Here is a 19,901-nt window from a genome sequence, read left to right as displayed (position 1 = left end):
TTTAGCCTCTATAAGATATCTATCTGATAACCATTTCGTCTTTTGTTTTTCATTTTTCGTTTTTCATTTTTAAGAAACAAGAACATCGGATAACGTTTTTTAGAATAAAATATTAGGGTTTCAAAAAATTGATTCAGGATTTTCGTAATCTGGTATTTTCTTCTAACACAAACCCGTTTGATTTTTAACTTTTTTTTTTAAACACAAGAAAAAATAGTTACAAAACTTGAGTTTTGGTGGATTGATATATTGACCTAACATAATAAAAACGTTACTTTTTTAGGTGTTCGTGCATGTTAATTCTTAGATAATTGTGAATGTTCGAGTAAGCCTAGTTCGGGTTAATATGAAATTATAATTTATTTTCGAAAATCTATGTACTTTTTTTTCTACGTATTTCAATTCTACTTAAGGTAGAGTAGAGACCTAGTGCTTTAATTGACTGATATGAACATATAACAAACTATTACAACTTTCTAAACCTAATAAACTCATTTTCTCCCATTTAACACCGACTTGCCTCGATAATCGTGTATAGAATCGCATCAATGAACAATACCAACAATAACTCGTACCAACTTTTTGATGTTGTGTATTTTAATTAGCTCGAACGTTTTAATATGATCTATTAGATTAGTAAAGTATAGCGATTTACTTTTTCTTTCAAAATAAGATTGGAACTATGACATAAATGTGGAAAACTATCCGGCATGACTTTATTTGTTGGTCTCCTAAGCTGGCGTTAGCTTCATATATGAGACCATTGTGTTCATCTAAAAATATGATAGACATAAAAGGAATATTATAAAAATATTCAGTAAGTGATAGTACCGTTGGGATTAAAAAATATAACCACATATAACATAATTCATGATGGGTGAGACTTAATTTTCCTAACTATTTCTTAAGTTTTATTTTCTTTTCTTTTATGATTAGGATTTGATGAATAGTACTTCTCTACACACAATTCACGTGTGTGCGTATGAATTCACTAAGTGAGCTCAGATTCGTACGCTAAGCTTGACTATGGGCTAGCACACGCTCACATTACCAAAAATCAACATAAAAGAAAAGAGACCATCTAATATCATCTAATATCATCCAAAAATCATTAAAATGTTGACTTAAAACACAGAAATTAATAGGTGAAAGTGATGTGTAGTGGCATATGCTTCCGTTTGACCACGGTTATTGGCACAGAGTTAGCCTATGCTTATTTTCTAGATACCGTCATTACTTTTTCTTCGAGAAAAGAAGTTCACAACCTGTAAATCTTCTACCTCCACGCGACATTGCTCCATCAGACTTCCGTCCATTGCAGAAAATTCTCCACGGCTTTCTCTCGTAGGAGTTTGGGCCGTGTCTCAGTCCCAGTGCTTGTTGGTATAGATTGTAATTTTCTGTTCTTTTAAATTTTTCATACTTATCTTATTTTTAGAATCGTTCTCATTTAAATGTGTTTTTGGTTCAAACATAAAATTTTGAGCAGAACTTTAGGTATCAACTCATAAGTACAAAGTATCTTTTCCTCCCAAAATGGATGGTTGATAACAGTTAACATAGAGCTTGACGCCAATGAATAATATTAAGGTATCATATTAGACAAAAAAAAAAAAAAAAAAAAAAAAAAAAAAAAAGCTTCATTCTTCTTTCCTTCTTTTATTCTCCATTACTTCACCATCAATCACAATGGTGGAGCTTCATGTTTTCTCATCCTCAAAAAAAAAAAAAAAAAAAAAAAAAAAAAAAACATTGGGTTAAAAATCCAACATGCATAATTAAAAAACTACAAAATTTGGTTTGGTTTCCGGGTTGATATTTTTTTTGTCTATATCAACTCGACCAACTCAATAAAAGGGTTACAATCCAACTCAACCCAATCCTGCCCCGCTTTTAAAAGTGTAACATCCAAGACCATCGCAAGTTCACCACTAGCAGATATTATCCTCTTTGAGCTTTCTTTTTCGGGCTTGCCCTCAATGTTTTTAAAACGCGTCGAGAGGTTTCCATACTTTTATAAGGAAGACTTCGTTCTCCTCCCCAACCGATGTTGGGATCTCACAAAAATGGTTTGGAATTTTAACATTTGTAACTGATGTTAGTGATGTGATGTAATTTCTAAATATTCGATATTTAAACTTTGAAATCTTAGTTATTAATATAACAAGCATCGTGGATAAGTAGGATTTTTTTTTATAAAAAAAATACCTTTTGTAATAAAAGAACAACCCGAAAATTTAACCCAACCTAGAAGTTTGAGTTGGAAATTCTATTCGGGTTGCTTAAGTCACCTCGAGAAAATGATATCTCGAAAATTTTAACATAAAATTTCATATTCTAATATCATGTGAAATCACTAATCAATTCAAAAACTTATATTACCTTGAGTACCTCCTCCAGAGGTTCGATAGGGAAAGGGAACTTGACCCGACTCAATGAACTTAACATCCTCGACAAGAAGTGCATAATGCCTTTCGACCTCCTCGGCAGTTTTTCCCGGAACAGCCTTCGCAACATTCAGCCATCGGTCAGGTGTGTCTTGATCATAAAATGCCAATGCCTTCTCAAAGGCCTTGTTTTGCTTTACAGTCCATGTACCAGCTGATCCATGGGAAGACATTGAAGCCATCGGTAAATGCTAAGTTCAATAAGAAAATTAAGGCAAAAGGGTTAGAACGAAGGATGTGTGGCAAAGAGTGGGCAATGGAAGCTCTTTATAAGCACGAAACAAGAGGGTTGATAGGAAAAAATTATTCGATAAAGTGACCACGACGTAACTACTTCATAATATCGATTGAATGTAGATTTTAAAATTTATGTTCACCTGGTAACGGGATGCAATTTATAGTATTTTTTCTTTTTATCGTTTCTATCTCGTACATTAAATGATATTGTAGCGATTTTCAAACACTTTTTTTTCTCTTTTTGATTGGTGGGATAACTCCCAATTGGGCAATGAGATATCCTTTTTCCTTTGAAAGAGCATTTCAATGATTTGTCTCCTTAGAAACCATAAGATGAAGTAAGGACAAAAGATTCAACAACAATTGGAAATGGGGAATCGGTATCTTCCTAAGAGTTATTTTCCCTCCAATTGTACTATTCTACAAGCACTAGTATTTATGTGAAGTGTTTTGAACTACTTTTGAAAATTATAAAAATAAAAATTGTTTATACAATAAGAAACCATAAACTATAAATGTAACTACTCATGTTTAGGATTCAAAATTTTATCCGGAGCGATACACGTTACCTACTTTTTGCTTCTTATGAGTGAAGATTATTCCCACAAACCGACATGAGTCCTTTCAGCATGCTTTGTCCTCACACACATGCATCACAGGAAAATTAGTAGGAGGTCGCTTAACATAGAATTGCTCTAAGTAAAGCATGCTTGACCATGAAGTTCTCATGATTGAGCCACTGAAAAGAAAAGTACACCTAGTTGGTATAAGTAGTGACTTGTATCAGATATGGTCTTGGTTCATTCATGTATCTCTTCCTTACTCGAGTGTTACAATAAGGGTTTATGTCAAAAGTCGTGATTCTTAATGATTTGTATCAGAGTTATGCTCTTGACTTAGCCACATTTGTGTGCATTCTAAGTAGCCAGCAAATATAGAGTAGAAGAGCTTAGATAATAGGTGAACGGATTGATGAGCATTTAAGGAGACAATAAGTCTTTTGTTTGAAGTCTTATTAGGATGACATTATCTTTATTGATATGAAATCTTCTTATGAAAATCAAAAACAAAATCTCTAGCTCAAAGTGAATAACATCATATAATTGTAAATATCGGTGGATTTCTATATAATGAAAAAATACTAAAAAGAACAAATAAATCAAGGATGGAATAGTTGGAATACCACACATCTATCACTTTATTATTATGGGTCCATCATATGATTGAAGAATGCGTTTTTGGAAAAATAGAACACAAGAAAATAAAGTTATATTTGGCAACTATTTCATACAACTTGGAACACCTTTGCTTGAAGGAATCTAAGTCCAAATTTTGAAAACAAAAAGGAAGAAATAAATTTTGTTTTTAGAATTTGACTAAAAATTTAAATGATTTTTAATTAAGATCGAAAGCTTACTCGAAAATTGTAAGGAGCGTGATATAATTTTTTTTAAAAAAATTAAAATCAATATAGTTATCAAACGAGGTCTTAAATAATCTTTTTTCTGATGGCTCCTGCATTCTCGTGCAACATGATCATATTACTTACTTCTCGCTTCTAAAAATGAAGGCTATCCCCGCAAACTAACACGACTCCTTCCAACATGATTTGTCCTCACTTACCTGCATCCTAAGAAAATTTTCAAGAGGTCGTCCAACATATAATTACTCCAAGGAAATTATGCTTAGCTATAGAGTTCATATGATTGAGTCGCCGAAAAGGAAGGTGCACCTTGTAAGTATCTTTGATTTTTTTTTAAAATATTTCTTAGTCATCCTATCTTCGAGATCGCTTTCATTTGGATTCGGTCACGGTTCATTCCCATACTCCTCATGTATCTAGAATTTGAAATTCATAATTTTATATTAAAAAAAAATTGAATCTCTTGTTTTAAAATTTTTATTTTTAGATCACCAACATTCCCACAATATATTTCAAACAAAAATTTGAACATCATTAACTTTTCTCGAACCAACTAAAATGTTTTGTCTTATCATAAATATTAATACGAATATCATTCCCAAACTTCCTAGCTGGCCAATTTTTGTCCTTACAATTGATTTTATTCAAGTGGGGATTCATCAATTTTTGTCTAATTTAAGTTGATGAGCTAAAATATCAAGAATTTTGACAAAATAAGGTGTTCCTCTAGTAGATTTACAATATATAATATGAACTTTTTGATGTCATATAAATGATATTGAGATTGTTATTATATTCTCTTCCGAGAAAAGAATATGACTCAACTTGAGAGCAATAGGCTACATGAAAAATATCTCTTGGAATATATGGTAGACAAAGCTAGGGAAACAAAGGCACAAGGATCACAAAAGCTAGGGTTGTCCTGCCATGGCTTTACGTTGCAACTTGCTCTAGGGCAGCCCCCAAGTCTATGGGCAATACATTGTCACACTTGAGTCTTGTTTATTAGCTTGAATAGAATCTATATTCAAAATTTATTTGTGACACTCAGAGTAAGGAAATAGTACATGAATAAACCGATATCATGTCTAAGTGAGAGCGATCTTGAGTATAGAATGACTAAGAAAGGCTTAACATAGTTGGAAGTTACTACCTATACCAACAAAGTACACATTCTTTTCTCGTTGCTCGATTACAGGAACACCAAAATTAATCGTGTTTTGCTTGAACTAATTTTATGTTGGGTGACCTCTAAGGATTTTAATAAGAAGCATATGAGTGAAGACAAAACATCTTAAAACGACCTGTGTTGGTTTGTGAAGATTGTTGTAATGACCCTATGCCCAGGATTCGGATCAATATTTGGCACCTGATGACTCCAACTGTGACACCCGAGTAAAAAAATGGTACATGAATGAACAACGATCATATCTGAATAAAAGCGGTCCTAAGAATATGATGATTAAGAAAACTTTTAAATAATTGAAGGTTACTATTATACCAATAAGGTGCGTCTTTCTTCTCGATGATTCAATCATAGAGACTTCACGGTTAAGCATACTTTACTTGGAACAATTTTATATTGGGTGACCTCCTAGGAATTTTCTTGGGATGCATGGTAGCGAGGCCAAAGCATGCTAGAAAGACTCGTGTTGGTCTGTGGGGATGATTTTCACTCTTAAGAAGCCAGAAGTAGGTAACATGACCATGTTGCAGACCGAGTTTCTATGATAGAGCCACCAAAAAAGAAGGTGCACCTTATTCGTATAAGTAGTGACCTTAGTCCTCCTATCTTCGGTATCGCTCTCATTCAAATATTGAGTCCTTAGTCAACCTTTCTTTTCCGATATATTAGGGAATCTTCTCCTCATCTAGTCAATTTTGGGACTTTGATCTCATTCCTAATCAATTTTATTTTCTCTTTCTAAAAACATTTTTCATTTGTTTGAATTGCACAAAATGTCTAAAGTAAAAAGGAAGGTGACCACATGTGATGGTGAAGGGTATCTCTAGTGATGATGAGCTGAAAATTACATGAAACATAACTTTTTCTAAGAATCTCTTTCGAAGGAGGTCGATTATTTGGGACGGTGTTGTTAATCATTTAGTTTTTAGAAATAAAACTTATAAACACTACTTTCACGTACTGATTTTTTTCGGGTAAGAACGTTATTGAAATCTAAACAAAATTTTAAACATTAAAAGACGAAAATCATGATTATCAAACTCTAAGGTAACACATGCTCCAAACAATGCTTAGATTCCTCGTGATTCCCTATTCCACCTCCCATTTGAAGGTGACATAATATTCAAGACTATTCCTTGCTAGTGCGGTCCTCGAACATTTACTTCAACTTGGAAAAGGAATGCTTATCATTGACCTTCATTTCTCTATCAAGTTTAAACCATATTCTAGTATATATTGTCTGCTTTGATTCGTTACATATCGTCGTCAGCCTCACGATTTTAAAACATATCTATTAGAGATAGATTTCCACACACTTATAAGAACTATTTTATTCTCTTCTTCAACCGAGGTGGGATCTCACAATCTACCCCCTTGGGGACCAGCGTCCCCGTTGACATACCGCCCAGTATTTGGCTCTAATATCATTTGTAACAGCTCAAGTTTACTGCTAGCAAATATTGTCCGTTTTGGCCCATTACAAATTGTCGTCAGTCTCACAATTTTATAACACATCTACTAGAGAAGTTTCCACACCTTTATAAGAAGAGTCCTACATCGGCTAATTTAGGGACTAATCATAGATTTATAAGTAAGGAATACGTCTCCATTGGTATGAGGCCTTTTGGAGAAGTCTAAAATAAAGCCATGAGAACTTATGCTCAAAATTAACAATATCATACCATTGTGGAGGTTAGTGGTTTCTAACGTGAATAATGCTTTTGTGATATTGAATGAGGCATTCTTAGCTGATTATAAGCCTATCATTGCGGCGTTGCTGGGATGTATTAGACCATTGAAGTAGAGAGAAGAATCTTAAGAGAGAAAAAAATAAAGGAAAAGGGAACAAAAAGATGCCACCCCAATGAATCTTTTTTGTCCATATTTGTAGAGTTTTATGAATGATAATATTGACATTCATGGGTCCAAAAATGTCGTTATATATATATATATATATATTAAAGATCAAAGTAGATCAAAGTTTCGAGTATTATGTAGTAGGAGTAAGATTAGTTTAAGCTTGTAAATCCAAGTATAATTTAGTGAATAACGTATTAGTTACTATCTCAAAAGTCGATTATTCAATCTTTTTGGCACCTGATGGTCTAGACATGTATCGACGTCAGTTTCATGGTATTAAAACACGTCTACTAGCGAGAGGTTTTTATATGTACCCTAAAGAATGTTTTATTTCCCTCTCAAACCATTGTGGGATCTCACACAGACATTTCCTTGCATCACCTGCAACATGGTCAAGTTCCTACTTCTCGCTCTTAAGAGTGAAGACTATCCCCGTAGACCAACACGAGTCCTTCGAGCAGCTTATCCATCGAGTTCCTATGATTGAGCCACCGAAAAAGAAGGTGCACCTTATTGGTATAAAGAGTAACTTTCATCTTCTTTAAGCATTTCTTAGTCCTATCTTCAGAATTGATCTCATTAGGATGTAGTCTCAATTCATTCATGTATTTGTCCTTTACTCGAGTGTCATATTCTTGTATCTTAAATTTTGGGTTTTGTAGTTTATTTTTGTAGTTCATGTATCTTAAATTTTAGCTTTCTTAATCCTTCTATCCTCAGAATTGATCTCATTCTCACGTAGCTTAGCTTGATGGATATCAAACTAATGAAAGAATTGGATGGTCAACATTGCTTATGGTTTGGCCATGAGAACAAAATTTTAAGATAGAACTTTGAATCTCACTTTTTCACTAACGAGCTCGGGTTTAGTTTAATACGCATACGAATAAGATGCTTGAAAATAAGATATTTTGGATTAAAAGATGATCATATTAGTTATGAATGAGAATATTATCAGATTTTCATCGAAATAAACGATGTTTGTGTTTGGTATTTTGTATGAGAATGTTACTGAATTTGGGGGTGTACATAGGTTGGCGTGAATTGGATTGGAAAAATCTTTTAGATCAACTCGAAATTTTTTGTTGGCTGGATTGGTGACTCGAGTAACCCGAATAGAGTTCACGACACAACCAAACTCAACTCTCTATTTTCGGATTGGGTTGGGATAGGTCGTCGGATTGTTTTTTTAAAAAAATTATTTATCCACAATATATCTTACATTAATAACTAAAATGTCATCAAATTCAAATATCAAATATTTATTTATAACTCATTACCCATCACTAATAACATCATTTGTTAAATATTCTTAAATCTTTTTGAAAGTAAGATAGGGTTGAGTTGTAACCCTATTTTTCAAGTTGATCGGGTTGACTCGTCTTAAAAATTGTCAACCTGCAAACCGAACCAAATTTTCAGTTTTCTAAAAATTAAACACAACTTAAACCGAAAAAAATTCTAATTCAACCCAATTTTTATTGTTTGGATTGGATAGTCTGAGTTAATCAGTTTATCGGGTCACATGAGTTTATCGGGTCATATGAACATCCCTAATTAAATTTTTACTTAAATAAATTATATTTGTATTTGGTCCATGAGATTGCTTTAGTTTATTTTCAAATTTCTTTCCTACATTTTAAAAATACTTAAAATAAGACTTGAAAAAGATATGAAAGTGCCTCGAAAAAAAGAGCAAGCAATAACCTTTTATTCCATTGAAAAAGTACAATTAGAATTAAGAAGGCACAAAAAAGCAAGCAAAATTGTTCGTTCTTCTTTTGTTCTTCAAGCACTCCACGAGCTGCCTCTATCCAACTTCATGTTTCTCCATCCTAAGAAAAACATAGGAAAAAGAGAAATATTTTGTTAAAAATCAAACTTGATGAATGTTTAAACAAGTCTCGAGCTCTCTCTTCCCAAGAACATCGAAGAAAATCTCTTTAAAAACGCTCTTCCTGTGACTGGCTCTGATACCATTTGTAACAGCTCAAGCCCACCGCTAACAAATATTGTCCATTTTAGCTCGTTGCGTATCACCATCACCCTCATAATTTTAAAACTCGTCTACTGGAAATAAATTTCTACACTCTTATAAGGAATGATTCGTTTCCCCTCCAACTAAGGTGGGATCTCACATTTTTTTCATCTCAATTAAAGAACTTTGACTATAAACAAGTGAGAATTATCCTCACGATTATTCTCCATTAATTGTCATCTCACTTGGGTTTTTACTCTCGATCCCGCTAAACTACATAGGACTAGTATCTTAATCTTAGAAATCCTAAAATGTTTTAGTGATCGAGAATCGAAAAAGAGTGAAATTCAAAGGAAACATCATCGTGTTCGTAATGACATTTCAAACGTTTCAAACTCGCGTTAAATTTTGAATAAAATCTATACATATTACCTCTTCTCAATCATCTGGACCTTCCATATGGGAAAGGAACTTCACCGGACTCAATTTGCTTAACATCCTTCAAAAGAAGTTGGTAGTGCCTCTTCACTTCCTCTTCGGTTTTCCCACCAATGGCCTTAGCAACATTGAGCCATCGCTCAGGTGTGTCTTGATCATACACAGCCAAAGCCTTCTCAAAGGCTTTGTTTTGCTTTGCAGTCCATGAACCAGCTGACCCATGAGCAGACATTGAAGCCATAATTAAGGGGTTAGAATCAAAGAGGCCTCTAAACTCTTATGATGGGTACCAAACACAAGGCTGTGGGTACTCTTTATATATATGCTGGAAAGGCTGAGGGTATCTTTTGACATTACAAAAGGAATTTTAATGATTTGTGTCCTTAGAAACCACAAAATGTTGTTAGAACAAAAGACACACAACAATTGGAGATGGTGAGAGAATCCGAATCTCTTGTAGAGTTTTTGTTTCTCCTTCTTTCTAGGAAACGAAACTTTTGTAGCCACACCGCCTCTTGTCTGGTTCCGATACCATTGTAACCGCTCAAGACTACTACAACTAGATATTGATCTATAAATTTTAAAAATTGAAATTTATTCGATACAACAAAATTTTTAATCTTAACTTTCATAATACTAATAGTACTTCTAAAGGAAATATATATTTTATTCAATTTGAAAAGAATTTATTGTTTATTCTTGAAAACTTTAGTATTTGATCACATTCACAATATATTTTCAACCTAGAAAAGAAAAGGACCCAACTTTATGAGCAATAGGCTACTCTAAATATCTATTGGAATATAATAGGCGTAGCTTGGGGAAACAAAGGCGGCATAAGGATCATAAAAGCTATGGTTGTCCTGCCATTATTTTACGGCTAGTTGCAACTTGTGAGCTAGCTAGGACAGTCCCAAAGCATATGGGGAATAGTCATTTGTACCATTCGTGTATGTAGGAGAATTTCTTCTCTTCGAATCACGTAGATCTTTGTCTTTTGTTTAATTTATGTTTGTGGGTGTGTGAGAGCGATCGATCTTGCTTCCGCTTCTGTTACAACCGTTGGTCTATGAGAATAGTCAAGTTGAGACCCCCATTAAAATGTAGATAGAATATTACAAATTTTGTGTAACAGCTCAAGCCCATCGCTAGCAAATATTGTTTGTTTTGTCCCGTTACGTATCGTTGTTAGCCTCACGATTTTACAACACGTCTGCTAGGGAAAGGTTTCCACGCTTTTAAATGTTTGGTTCGCCTCTCCAACCTATGTGGGATCTCACAATCCACCCCTGTGGGGGTCAACATCTCACTGGCACACCGCCTGGTGGTTGACTTTGATACCATTTGTAACCGTCCAAACCCACCGATAGCAAATATTGTCCGCTTTGGCACATTACGTATCGTCGTCAGCCTCACGATTTTAAAACGCATATGCTAGAAAGAGGTTTCCACATCTTTATCAGGAATGTTTCGTTCCCTTCTCCAACTAATATGGGATCTCACATTTTTATATCTCATCATATTAAATCTGTGGGTTCATTGTTATTTACTCGGGTAGTACAACATCAAGTCTAATGTCATTTCCCTCTCAGATTAAATTGTCAGTTTTTGGGTTCGATGAAGTTTTTACAAGAACGTTTATCATTTTTCCACACGACTTGACAAGATCTTTATCAAAATGAATGTGTTCGAAGAAGAAGAAAGCTATTAAAGAATAAGATGACAACTTACAACATATTGAAGTAACGTGAGATTCGTTAGAGATGAATATAGGAGTCGATATTAGGGTTATAGCTCGAGCTATGACCAATATTAGTTGAAAACTACATGAAATAAACTCTTGCAAGGAATCTCCTCAAAATGAAATTGATGGCTAAGGACTTAGACATACCCTCCAACCAATGCTTAGAATCTTTATCATCCCCAATTCTTCCCTCCAATTGAAAGCAATAATTATATCTTCGAATCTTTCATTTCTTGTAGGAACTATATTCATTACAAGTACGGACCTTGAATATTTAGTTCAAGTTGGATGATAATGTGTTCATATTTCACTAAGAACGAGAGAAATCTTTTTTAATAACCTTATTAAAAATGATCCTAAAGCTTAGTTTAAAGGTTATTAATCAATCCAAATCATAATTTAGTGTTACTAGCTAGTGTTTATTCCAATGTCGTTCTTAATTCTTGTTCGATCCATCTAAAACTTGTCTAAAGCTAAAAACACAAAGATCTAAAGGTTATAAAAGACTCTAAAACACTTTTCTTCCATCCGATAGAAGTTTAAATAGATCGTTGCCTACTAGTTCTTACTGAAACCCTCGTTGGTTCATGTTCAAACACGTTTGAAATTGTATATTATGAACTCTACGGGTTATGGTTAATCGGAACTAATGTTCTTTAAAGTGTGGGTCACCACTGAAAGTCATCTCCTAATTCAAAATCGCTAGTTGAATTGAGTAGCTAGTGTTATGCCATTGTGTTATAATTTTCAATGCTCTTATACCACTTATTGTAGCGGAAGCAGAAAAAAGATCGATCACACTCACACACCCACAAATAGAAATTAAACAAAGAAACACAAAGATTTACATGGTTCGAAGATAGAAATTTCCCTACATCCACAGATGATAGCCAATCACTATAACCAAAGGGTTTACAAGTGTATCTCTCGTACTCTTGTACTCAAAGTCTCTCAACAAAGTTTCTCCCAATTGTCTCTAGGCAAATACAAAATGACAATGACTCTACGTCTCAAAATAATGAGAGACAAGCTTTTATATAGACATAACAATACTAATTTTCATACATAAACCAAATACATGAGAATATGAACGAAAAGAATTATGAACTTAAATGAGAATTATGACAATATATCTTTTCATGACAACTTACAATTTTGTGGTCACTAAGTTAAAATATAAAGTCTTGAGCATATCTTCGCTTTTAATCAATTTTTCAAATTCTTGGTCACTTCTAGAACAAGCAATAGAACTCAACTTCTATATTTGAATGTGGTTATAGGCTACTTTTGGCACAACTCAACTCTGGTTCTTAATCTTCATCTCTCTTGGTATCCCACCACCGTCAGTCTATTTTGACCTATTACGTATTGTCATCAGTCTCACAGTTTTAAAACGCATCTGTTAGGGAGAGGTTTCCGCACCCTTGTAAAGAATGTTTCGTTTCCCTCTCCAACCGATATGCGATCTCACAGTCTACCCTGTTGGGGGCCAGCGTCCTCATTGACACACCGCCCAGTGGTGTTTGGCTCTAATACCATTTGTAACAGCTCAAGCCCACCGCTATAGTAGATATTGTCCGCTTTGGCCTGTTATATCGTCATCAGCCTTACGGTTTTTAAAACACATCTACCAAAGAGAGATTTTCACACCCTTATAAAAAAAATGTTTCATTCTCCTCTCCAATCAAAGTGATTCAAGCTACTCAACCATTGTAAATCTAAATATTCTAAATGTTCAAATATTCAAAGTGTTTTAAGTTTTGTCCATGTTGTAAACTAAACACAAAACCCTCAATCTCAAAAATCATAATATTGGTGGTTTGATTGAATAATAAACTCATAAAGGCCAGACAAAACTGTTGATGAGTGGTACTAACACCAAGAAATCATCTTCATTCGAGTATTACAACTACATTTTAAGGGATACAACGACAGAGAGCTTCAAATTTTTTCATGAAAATTTTAAAGAAAAAAGAAAAAAAAAAAGAAAGAAAAATGGATAGATCAGCAAGAAAATGGCTTTCTTCTTTTTATTCTTCCAGCACTGCACGAGCTTGCTCAATGGAACTTCATGTTTCTCATCCTGCAAAATTCAAAGGAACAATAAATATTGTGTAAACTCAAGAACTAATGGCTGAGTTTGGTGTTCTTCTTGAAACATGTAGCCATCAGCTTAAAAAAATAAACTCGAGCTTTCGGGTCATCGTAAATTTAATTATATCAATATTTTAACAAGGACATCAAACAACTGTCCCATCTCGATTCATCCTACATTTAAATGCTATTTAAAAAGGCAAAATTTTGAAGTTTTTTCTTTTCACTCATAGATCATTTTATCATTTTGCGTTTGGTTTGATTGGGTTGTGACTTTTTTTAAGACTTAACCTAATTGTTTGAGTTGTCATTTTTTTCAACCAAATAACTCTTATTAAATAATGAACCCAACCCAACCATAAACTTTTTGGGTCCCATTGGTTCAGGTTTGTTTAGGTCATTTATTTAATTTTTTATTTTTAATAAAAGTAAAATATTAGCCAGTAAAATATCTATTTAAGTCAAATTTACCACTCAAATTGAATATATATTTTGAAAAATTACCTTCTAAATAGTTTTTAAATCGTTCTTAAGAAGTATCGAAGAATAAATAATAAAAAATTGGAGTTCGTTCAATTCCGTTCAACTTAACCTAGTTTTACCAGAACCCATAAATCAACTTAACCCATAAAATTTTTATTTATGGGAATTCATTTCAACTCAAATAAGTTCAAAACTCAAATGTGGGTGGATCCAATTTTCTTGCTTAATCATCAATTAGTGGCACTAAATTGGGAGCTATTACCTTAATCATCATCAATGAGTAGCATTAACTGCCTCTTGAGCTTCGATAAGGAAAAGGAACCTTGCCAGACTCAATATGCTTAACATCCTCCACAAGAACTTGGTAATGCCTTTTCACTTCCTCTTCAGTTTTTCCACCAATGGCCTTAGCAACATTCAGCCATCGATCAGGCCTGTCTTGATCATACATTGCCAAAGCCTCCTCAAACGCCTTGTTTTGCTTTGCAGTCCATACACCCGACCCATGAGCCGACATTGAAGCCATTGATGATATTGCTAAGTTTGAGGAGATTTGGCTAAAAAAAACAACACAAAAATGGGAAAGCTTTAATGGGTTTGAAAAAGAATTCAAATTTTGCAAGGAAAAGATGAATGGATTTGTGCCAAAGAGCTACACATTTGGTGCTCTTTATAAGAGGAAGCCAAAGGGTAATGAACCAAGTTGGGGGGTAAAGGGAAATCTTTTTGTGTAGTTGAAAAGGGAATTTCAATGATTTGTGTGTTTATAAACCACAAGATGTAGTAAGGACAAAACACAACAATTGGGTGATGGAGAATCAGTATCTTGCTTCCAAAATTTTGAGAAGATGCAATATTATAATGATGTTTTGAAGAAATTGATATACTTAGAAACTAGAACATATCAATTTATTTTGTTTGATGATTGTAGGTTAGGGAATAAAGATGAGAAACCACACCAAAACAAGAGAGAGGTCCATCTTAAAGGTATATTTTTTATTATTATTAAAGATTTCAAGGAGAATGAGATGCTTGAAAAGGGTATGTATGGTAAAACTAGTGCTACAATTTCCTCAAAATATTAATGAAGTTAAGGTCATGAGAATAAATATGAATTTTCTAGTTAAAAGAAATGAGTTGTGACGTCTCAATAAAGAAGGGTTATGCAAATGAATCGAGACTGCATTTAAATGAGAGTGATCATAAGAATAGGATGCCTATGAAACGTTTAAAAGAATTGAAAGTTATTACCTAGTAGATATTGTCCGCTTTGACTCTTTACTTATCGTCGTCAACCTCACAGTTTTAAAACGCGTCTGTTAGGTAGAGGTTTTCACATTGTTATAAGAAATGTTTTGTTTCCCTCTCTCCAATGTTTTGTTTCCCTCTCTTCAACTGATGTGGGATCTCACAATCCCTCCCCTTGGAGGCCCAGTGTCCTCGCTAGCACACCACCCGATGTCTAGCTCCGATTCCATTATAATAGCCCAAGCTTATCGCTAGTAGATATTGTCTGCTTTAAAGTCTTACGTATCATTGTCAGTCTCACGGTTTTAAAACGTGTCTATTAGGGAGAGGTTTCCACACCCTTGTAAGGTTCACCTTTTTTTTTGGTAGTTCAATTATAAGAATTTCAAAGTCAACAATTCTATGTCGAATGACCTGTTCGGAATTTTCCTAAGAAGCATGTAAAGAGAAGTAAGTAACGTGACCATCTAATAGGGGATGCTGGAAAATGTCGGAGTTATCAAATGTCGAATCCTAGACCTGGGGCGTTACACTAGCAAGTGAAATAGTTTTATAGAAAAAAACAACCATTAGTTTTGGAATATCAATATAGTCCCTCATAAAGGTTGTATACTTCAATCAAATTGGGAATAATTTATTGATTTATATGCCCACTTTATGAATTGTATATGATTGGGGGAATTCAATCATACTCACATTATATTCTCTACTTATAAAAGAAAAGGAAACAACTTCATAAGGTATAGGGTTAGACTAAATATCTGTTGGAATATGAAATAGGCTTAGGGCAAATAAAGGCATCAGAATCGCAAAAGCTTGGTTGTCCTACTAGTGCTTTACTGCTGCAACTTGCCCAAGGATAGTCCCAACCCTACACGAATATCTTGTCACATTTGAGTTTATTCTATTGACTTTTAACATAGAATTCAAAAATTTTGTTGGGACATATTTAGCATGTGGAATAAAAAAAAAATTAGGTTAGACGTGTTAAGATCAAAACTCTCGAGATAAAGAACAAGTTTAATGATCCAAGATTCTAATACTCTGTAAGATATAAACAATCCTACTTGAATGCTCTCAACTAGACGCGTTTTAAAACCGTGAAGCTGACGATGATACGTAACGAGTCAAAATAGACAATATCTCCTAGTAGTAGGCTTGGGCTGTTATAAATGGTATGAGAGCCCAAACACCGAGCAATGTGCCAGTGAGGACGTTGGGCCTCAAGGGGGATGGATTGTGAGATCCCACATCGCTTGAAGAAGATAACGAAGCATTTCTTAAAAAAGTGTGAAAACTTCTCCCTTGCAGACTTATTTTAAAATCGTGAGGCTGATGGCGATATGTAACAGGCCAAAGCAGACAATATCTGCTAACGTACAAAACTTTTTATTTGCTTAACATAGAGAATTCATGGCACATACAAGTTATACTCTTTTTCAATAGACATATATATGTATACAAGGTATGTCCTCTTTAGGTACCAACAAAAGAAATCAATACAACTTAATAACGTGTTATGTTAGGTTATTTAAATTTGTAACGACTCATATCTAGGATTCACAATTTGAATTCAATACCTGATGGTCCCGATATTTCCGTGCATCTCTTGTGACATGGTCACATTATTTATTCCTCGCTTTTAGGACAACACTAGCTTTTCCGGGATGCTTTGTCGTCACTTACATGCATTCTGAGAAAATTTCTAAGATATTATCCGACCTAGAATTGCTCCAAGCAAAACACATTTAACTATGGAGTTCCTATAATTGAGCTACCGAACACATAATCAAATTATATCTTATTCAAATTAGATTTGTTTTAGCTTAAGCTATCTAAGTTGTTTGAATTTATGATTTTAGATTGCATAGATGAGTATTTTGTTCCTATACATATTAGAAATTTTTTTGAATGAAACCCTAGTCTCTATGCATCCATCTCGATTTTTTTTGCCCTAAATTCGACATAAACTAACCAAATTATGTGTTGGAATATATAGGCAAGCTAGAAGAACAAAGGCATATGGATTTTTAGGTGCAACTTGGGCTATATAGCAAGACTTGTCACACTTCACTTGATTCTATTGACGAAAAAGAGGATTCACTTTAACATCGAATCCTGAAATTTTGTTTGGACATGTTTAGTATATTGAAGAAATAATGGATGGTTAGAATCCAAAATTTATTGGTTCATATAACATTATTTTAAAGCTAGCTTTAGAGTTCATATGGGTTAGATTATATTAATCGAGGTTTCGTTGAGTTTTTTAAGAAAATGGTATGAGAGATAGAATAGGAAAGACCGCTAGCGGATATTGTATTGTCTGTTTTGGCCCATACATTCCAGGAAAGACCGTTACCAGATATTGTATTGTTCGTTTTGGCCCGTTACGTATTGTCGTCAGTCTCACCGTTTTTAAAAAAAGTCTACTGGAGAGATATTTCCACACCCTTATAAGAAATGTGACATCCCCTCTCAAACCCTTTGAGGCCCAGCATCCTCACTAACCCCTCTTCAGCCGATGTGAGATCTCATAATCCACCCCTTTGGAGGCCGAGCGCTCTCATTGACATATCGCCTAATGTTTGATATCATTTGTAACAACCCAAGCCCACCGTTAGCAGATATTGTTCTTTTTAGGCTTTCCCTTCTAAGCTTCCCATCAACATTTTAAAATGTGTCAAATAGTTAGAGGTTTATACATCTGTAAGAAATGTTTCGTTCCCTCTTCAATCGATGTGGGATCTCACAATCTCTACCAACTAACACGAGTTCTTTTAGTTCATTCGTATACACCTCATCATTAGTGAAACAACTTATAATAACTTTCAGTATTTAGTGAGTTTATCTAACATAATTAACTAGATTCGTAGCTATTTAAGGAATTCTCCATTTAATTTTGAGGACAGAATGACATAGTACTTTGGTCATATGATGTTCTTAAACTCTTATCTTAAACTAAGTCTAACGTGACATAAAATATACAATGTCTAAGGTGGATAGCTTTGAAAATTATAATCATAATGTATAGATGGATTGATCAGTTGTTTTTATTAGTAGTATTTGCTGATAAACTTTGGAAGGTCAAATAAAGTGGATCTTATTCGTTCAATGCTACGTTACAGTTAGAAGTACAATTGGAAGCAATTGGTTCTTCGTCTTCCTTCCTTTATTCTTCCATTACTGCATGAGCTAGCTCAATTGATCTTCGTGTTTCTCACGACCTGAGAAAAAGGAAAAAAGAACAAATATTTGGTTAGGATATTATATTCCTTAAGAAAAATGCAAGGATGTACAATGACATGAACACGGTTCGACAAGAATCCCCGAACCTGTACTCAGATCAACTGGAATATAGCTCAATTGATTCATGCATAAATATTCGATCAGGAGTACGAGTTCAAATCTTCCACCCAAACAAAACGGTATTGTAAAGTGAGAGTGATTTTGAAGTATCTAGTAGATATTGTTATTTTTTTTTTTATTTCCCTCAAGGTTTTTAAAACGCATCTACTAGGGAAAGGTTTCCACACTCTTATAAAAAATCTTTCGTTCTCCTCCTCAACCGATGTGGCATCTCACAATCCACTCCCCTTTGGGGCTCAACGTCCTCGCTGACACTCATTTATTTCTTCAATCGATGTGGGACCCCCCAATCCACCCCCTAGCATCCTTGCTGACACAGCCTCATGTCTACCTCCCTTTGGAGCTTAGTCTCTTCGTTGGCACATCGTCTAGTGTCTAGTTCTAATACTATTTATAACAGTCCAAGCTCACTGTTAGCCGTTATTATTCTTTTTGGGCTTTCCCTCAAAGTTTTTAAAATGTGTCTAGGGGAGGTTTTCAAACTCTTATAAAAAATGTTTCGTTCTCCTCTTCAATCGATGTGGAATCTCACAATTTCCTCTTCGATTAATACTCATATTGTAAGCCAACGAGTACGAAAAGGTATTAAATATTGATAAATAGTTAAACTTATCATAATTCATCGACTTAAGCTTTTGAATTCCGTTTATCGAACATATATTACCTTGTTCATCAGCACAATCTCGTAGAGCTTCTATAAGGAAAATTGATTTCACCAGACTCAATATGCTTAACATCCTTCACAAGAAGTTGATAATGCCTCTTGACTTCATCTTCAGTTTTTCCACCAATGGCCTTAGCAACATTGACCCATCTCTCAGGTGTGTCTTGATCAAACACAGCCAAAGCTTTCTCAAACGCTTTGTTTTCTCTTGCAGTCCATGCACTTGACCCATGAGCAGACATTGAAGCCATTGCTTAGTGCTATCTTGTGGCAAAACAAATGGAAAGCTTCAATGGTTTGAAGTGAAGAGAATGATTGTGTTGTAAAGAGAAGAAATGGTAGGAGCTCTTTATAAGGAACAAGCCAAGAGGGAATTCATTGTGTCAATTGGGAAGTGGGAAATCTTTTGAATATGAAAAGGAAGTTTGATGATTTGGGTCCTTAGCAACCACATGATGTTGTAAGAACAAAAGACACCAAACAATTGGAGATGGAGAATCAGGACCTTCCAAAGGTGATGGAAACTTTAGAACAAATAAGTTCTTGGGAACAAAAATATAAAACTAGAAAGGAAACCTTCTATTTTACTCGATCACTACTTGATTTGTGTAACGATTCATGTTTAGGATTCAAATTCGGATTTGGTACCTGATGGTCCCGACATTCACCTGCACTACGTGGTCACGTTACCTACTTCTCACTTCTTAAGAGTGAAAACTATTCTCGCATACTA

At 34.3% G+C, this 19,901-nt stretch overlaps 2 protein-coding genes and 2 pseudogenes across 3 annotated transcripts; all 4 read right to left on the bottom strand.

Annotated features, from left to right (window-relative positions):
- Window positions 1-2,365: 2,365 nt before the first annotated feature.
- LOC147789337 (protein RADIALIS-like 1 pseudogene) lies at window positions 2,366-2,665 on the bottom strand (annotated as a pseudogene).
- Window positions 2,666-8,832: 6,167 nt separating this feature from the next.
- Window positions 8,833-9,875, bottom strand: LOC111776243 (protein RADIALIS-like 1 pseudogene; annotated as a pseudogene). The gene is made up of 2 exons (XR_015411977.1): window positions 9,564-9,875; window positions 8,833-8,988 (listed from the first exon to the last, which is right to left on the bottom strand). The product of XR_015411977.1 is annotated as a protein RADIALIS-like 1 pseudogene (transcript).
- A 3,297-nt stretch (window positions 9,876-13,172) lies between these two features.
- On the bottom strand, window positions 13,173-14,573 carry LOC111811887 (protein RADIALIS-like 1). The gene is made up of 2 exons (XM_023698937.2): window positions 14,153-14,573; window positions 13,173-13,396 (listed from the first exon to the last, which is right to left on the bottom strand). Exon 1 carries the CDS (start codon window positions 14,414-14,416, stop codon window positions 14,177-14,179), a length of 240 nt encoding a protein of 79 aa, XP_023554705.1. The 5' UTR covers window positions 14,417-14,573; the 3' UTR covers window positions 13,173-13,396; window positions 14,153-14,176.
- Window positions 14,574-18,213: 3,640 nt separating this feature from the next.
- On the bottom strand, window positions 18,214-19,502 carry LOC111811917 (protein RADIALIS-like 1). Its single transcript, XM_023698976.2, has 2 exons — window positions 19,169-19,502; window positions 18,214-18,362 (listed from the first exon to the last, which is right to left on the bottom strand). Exon 1 carries the CDS (start codon window positions 19,417-19,419, stop codon window positions 19,177-19,179), a length of 243 nt encoding a protein of 80 aa, XP_023554744.1. The 5' UTR covers window positions 19,420-19,502; the 3' UTR covers window positions 18,214-18,362; window positions 19,169-19,176.
- Between the last annotated feature and the right edge of the window lie 399 nt (window positions 19,503-19,901).

Source organism: Cucurbita pepo, chromosome 15, assembly GCF_057944985.1.
Source record: "Cucurbita pepo subsp. pepo isolate OVF chromosome 15, ASM5794498v1, whole genome shotgun sequence".
Lineage (NCBI taxonomy): Eukaryota > Viridiplantae > Streptophyta > Magnoliopsida > Cucurbitales > Cucurbitaceae > Cucurbita > Cucurbita pepo.
Note: the sequence above shows the minus strand (reverse complement) of the source record. Positions and strands in the feature narration are given on the sequence as shown.

Coding starts and splice junctions, on each gene's coding strand:
- LOC111811887 (XM_023698937.2), bottom strand. CDS start 14,416: ATGGCTTCAATGTCGGCTCATGGGTCGGGTGTATGGACTGCAAAGCAA.
- LOC111811917 (XM_023698976.2), bottom strand. CDS start 19,419: ATGGCTTCAATGTCTGCTCATGGGTCAAGTGCATGGACTGCAAGAGAA.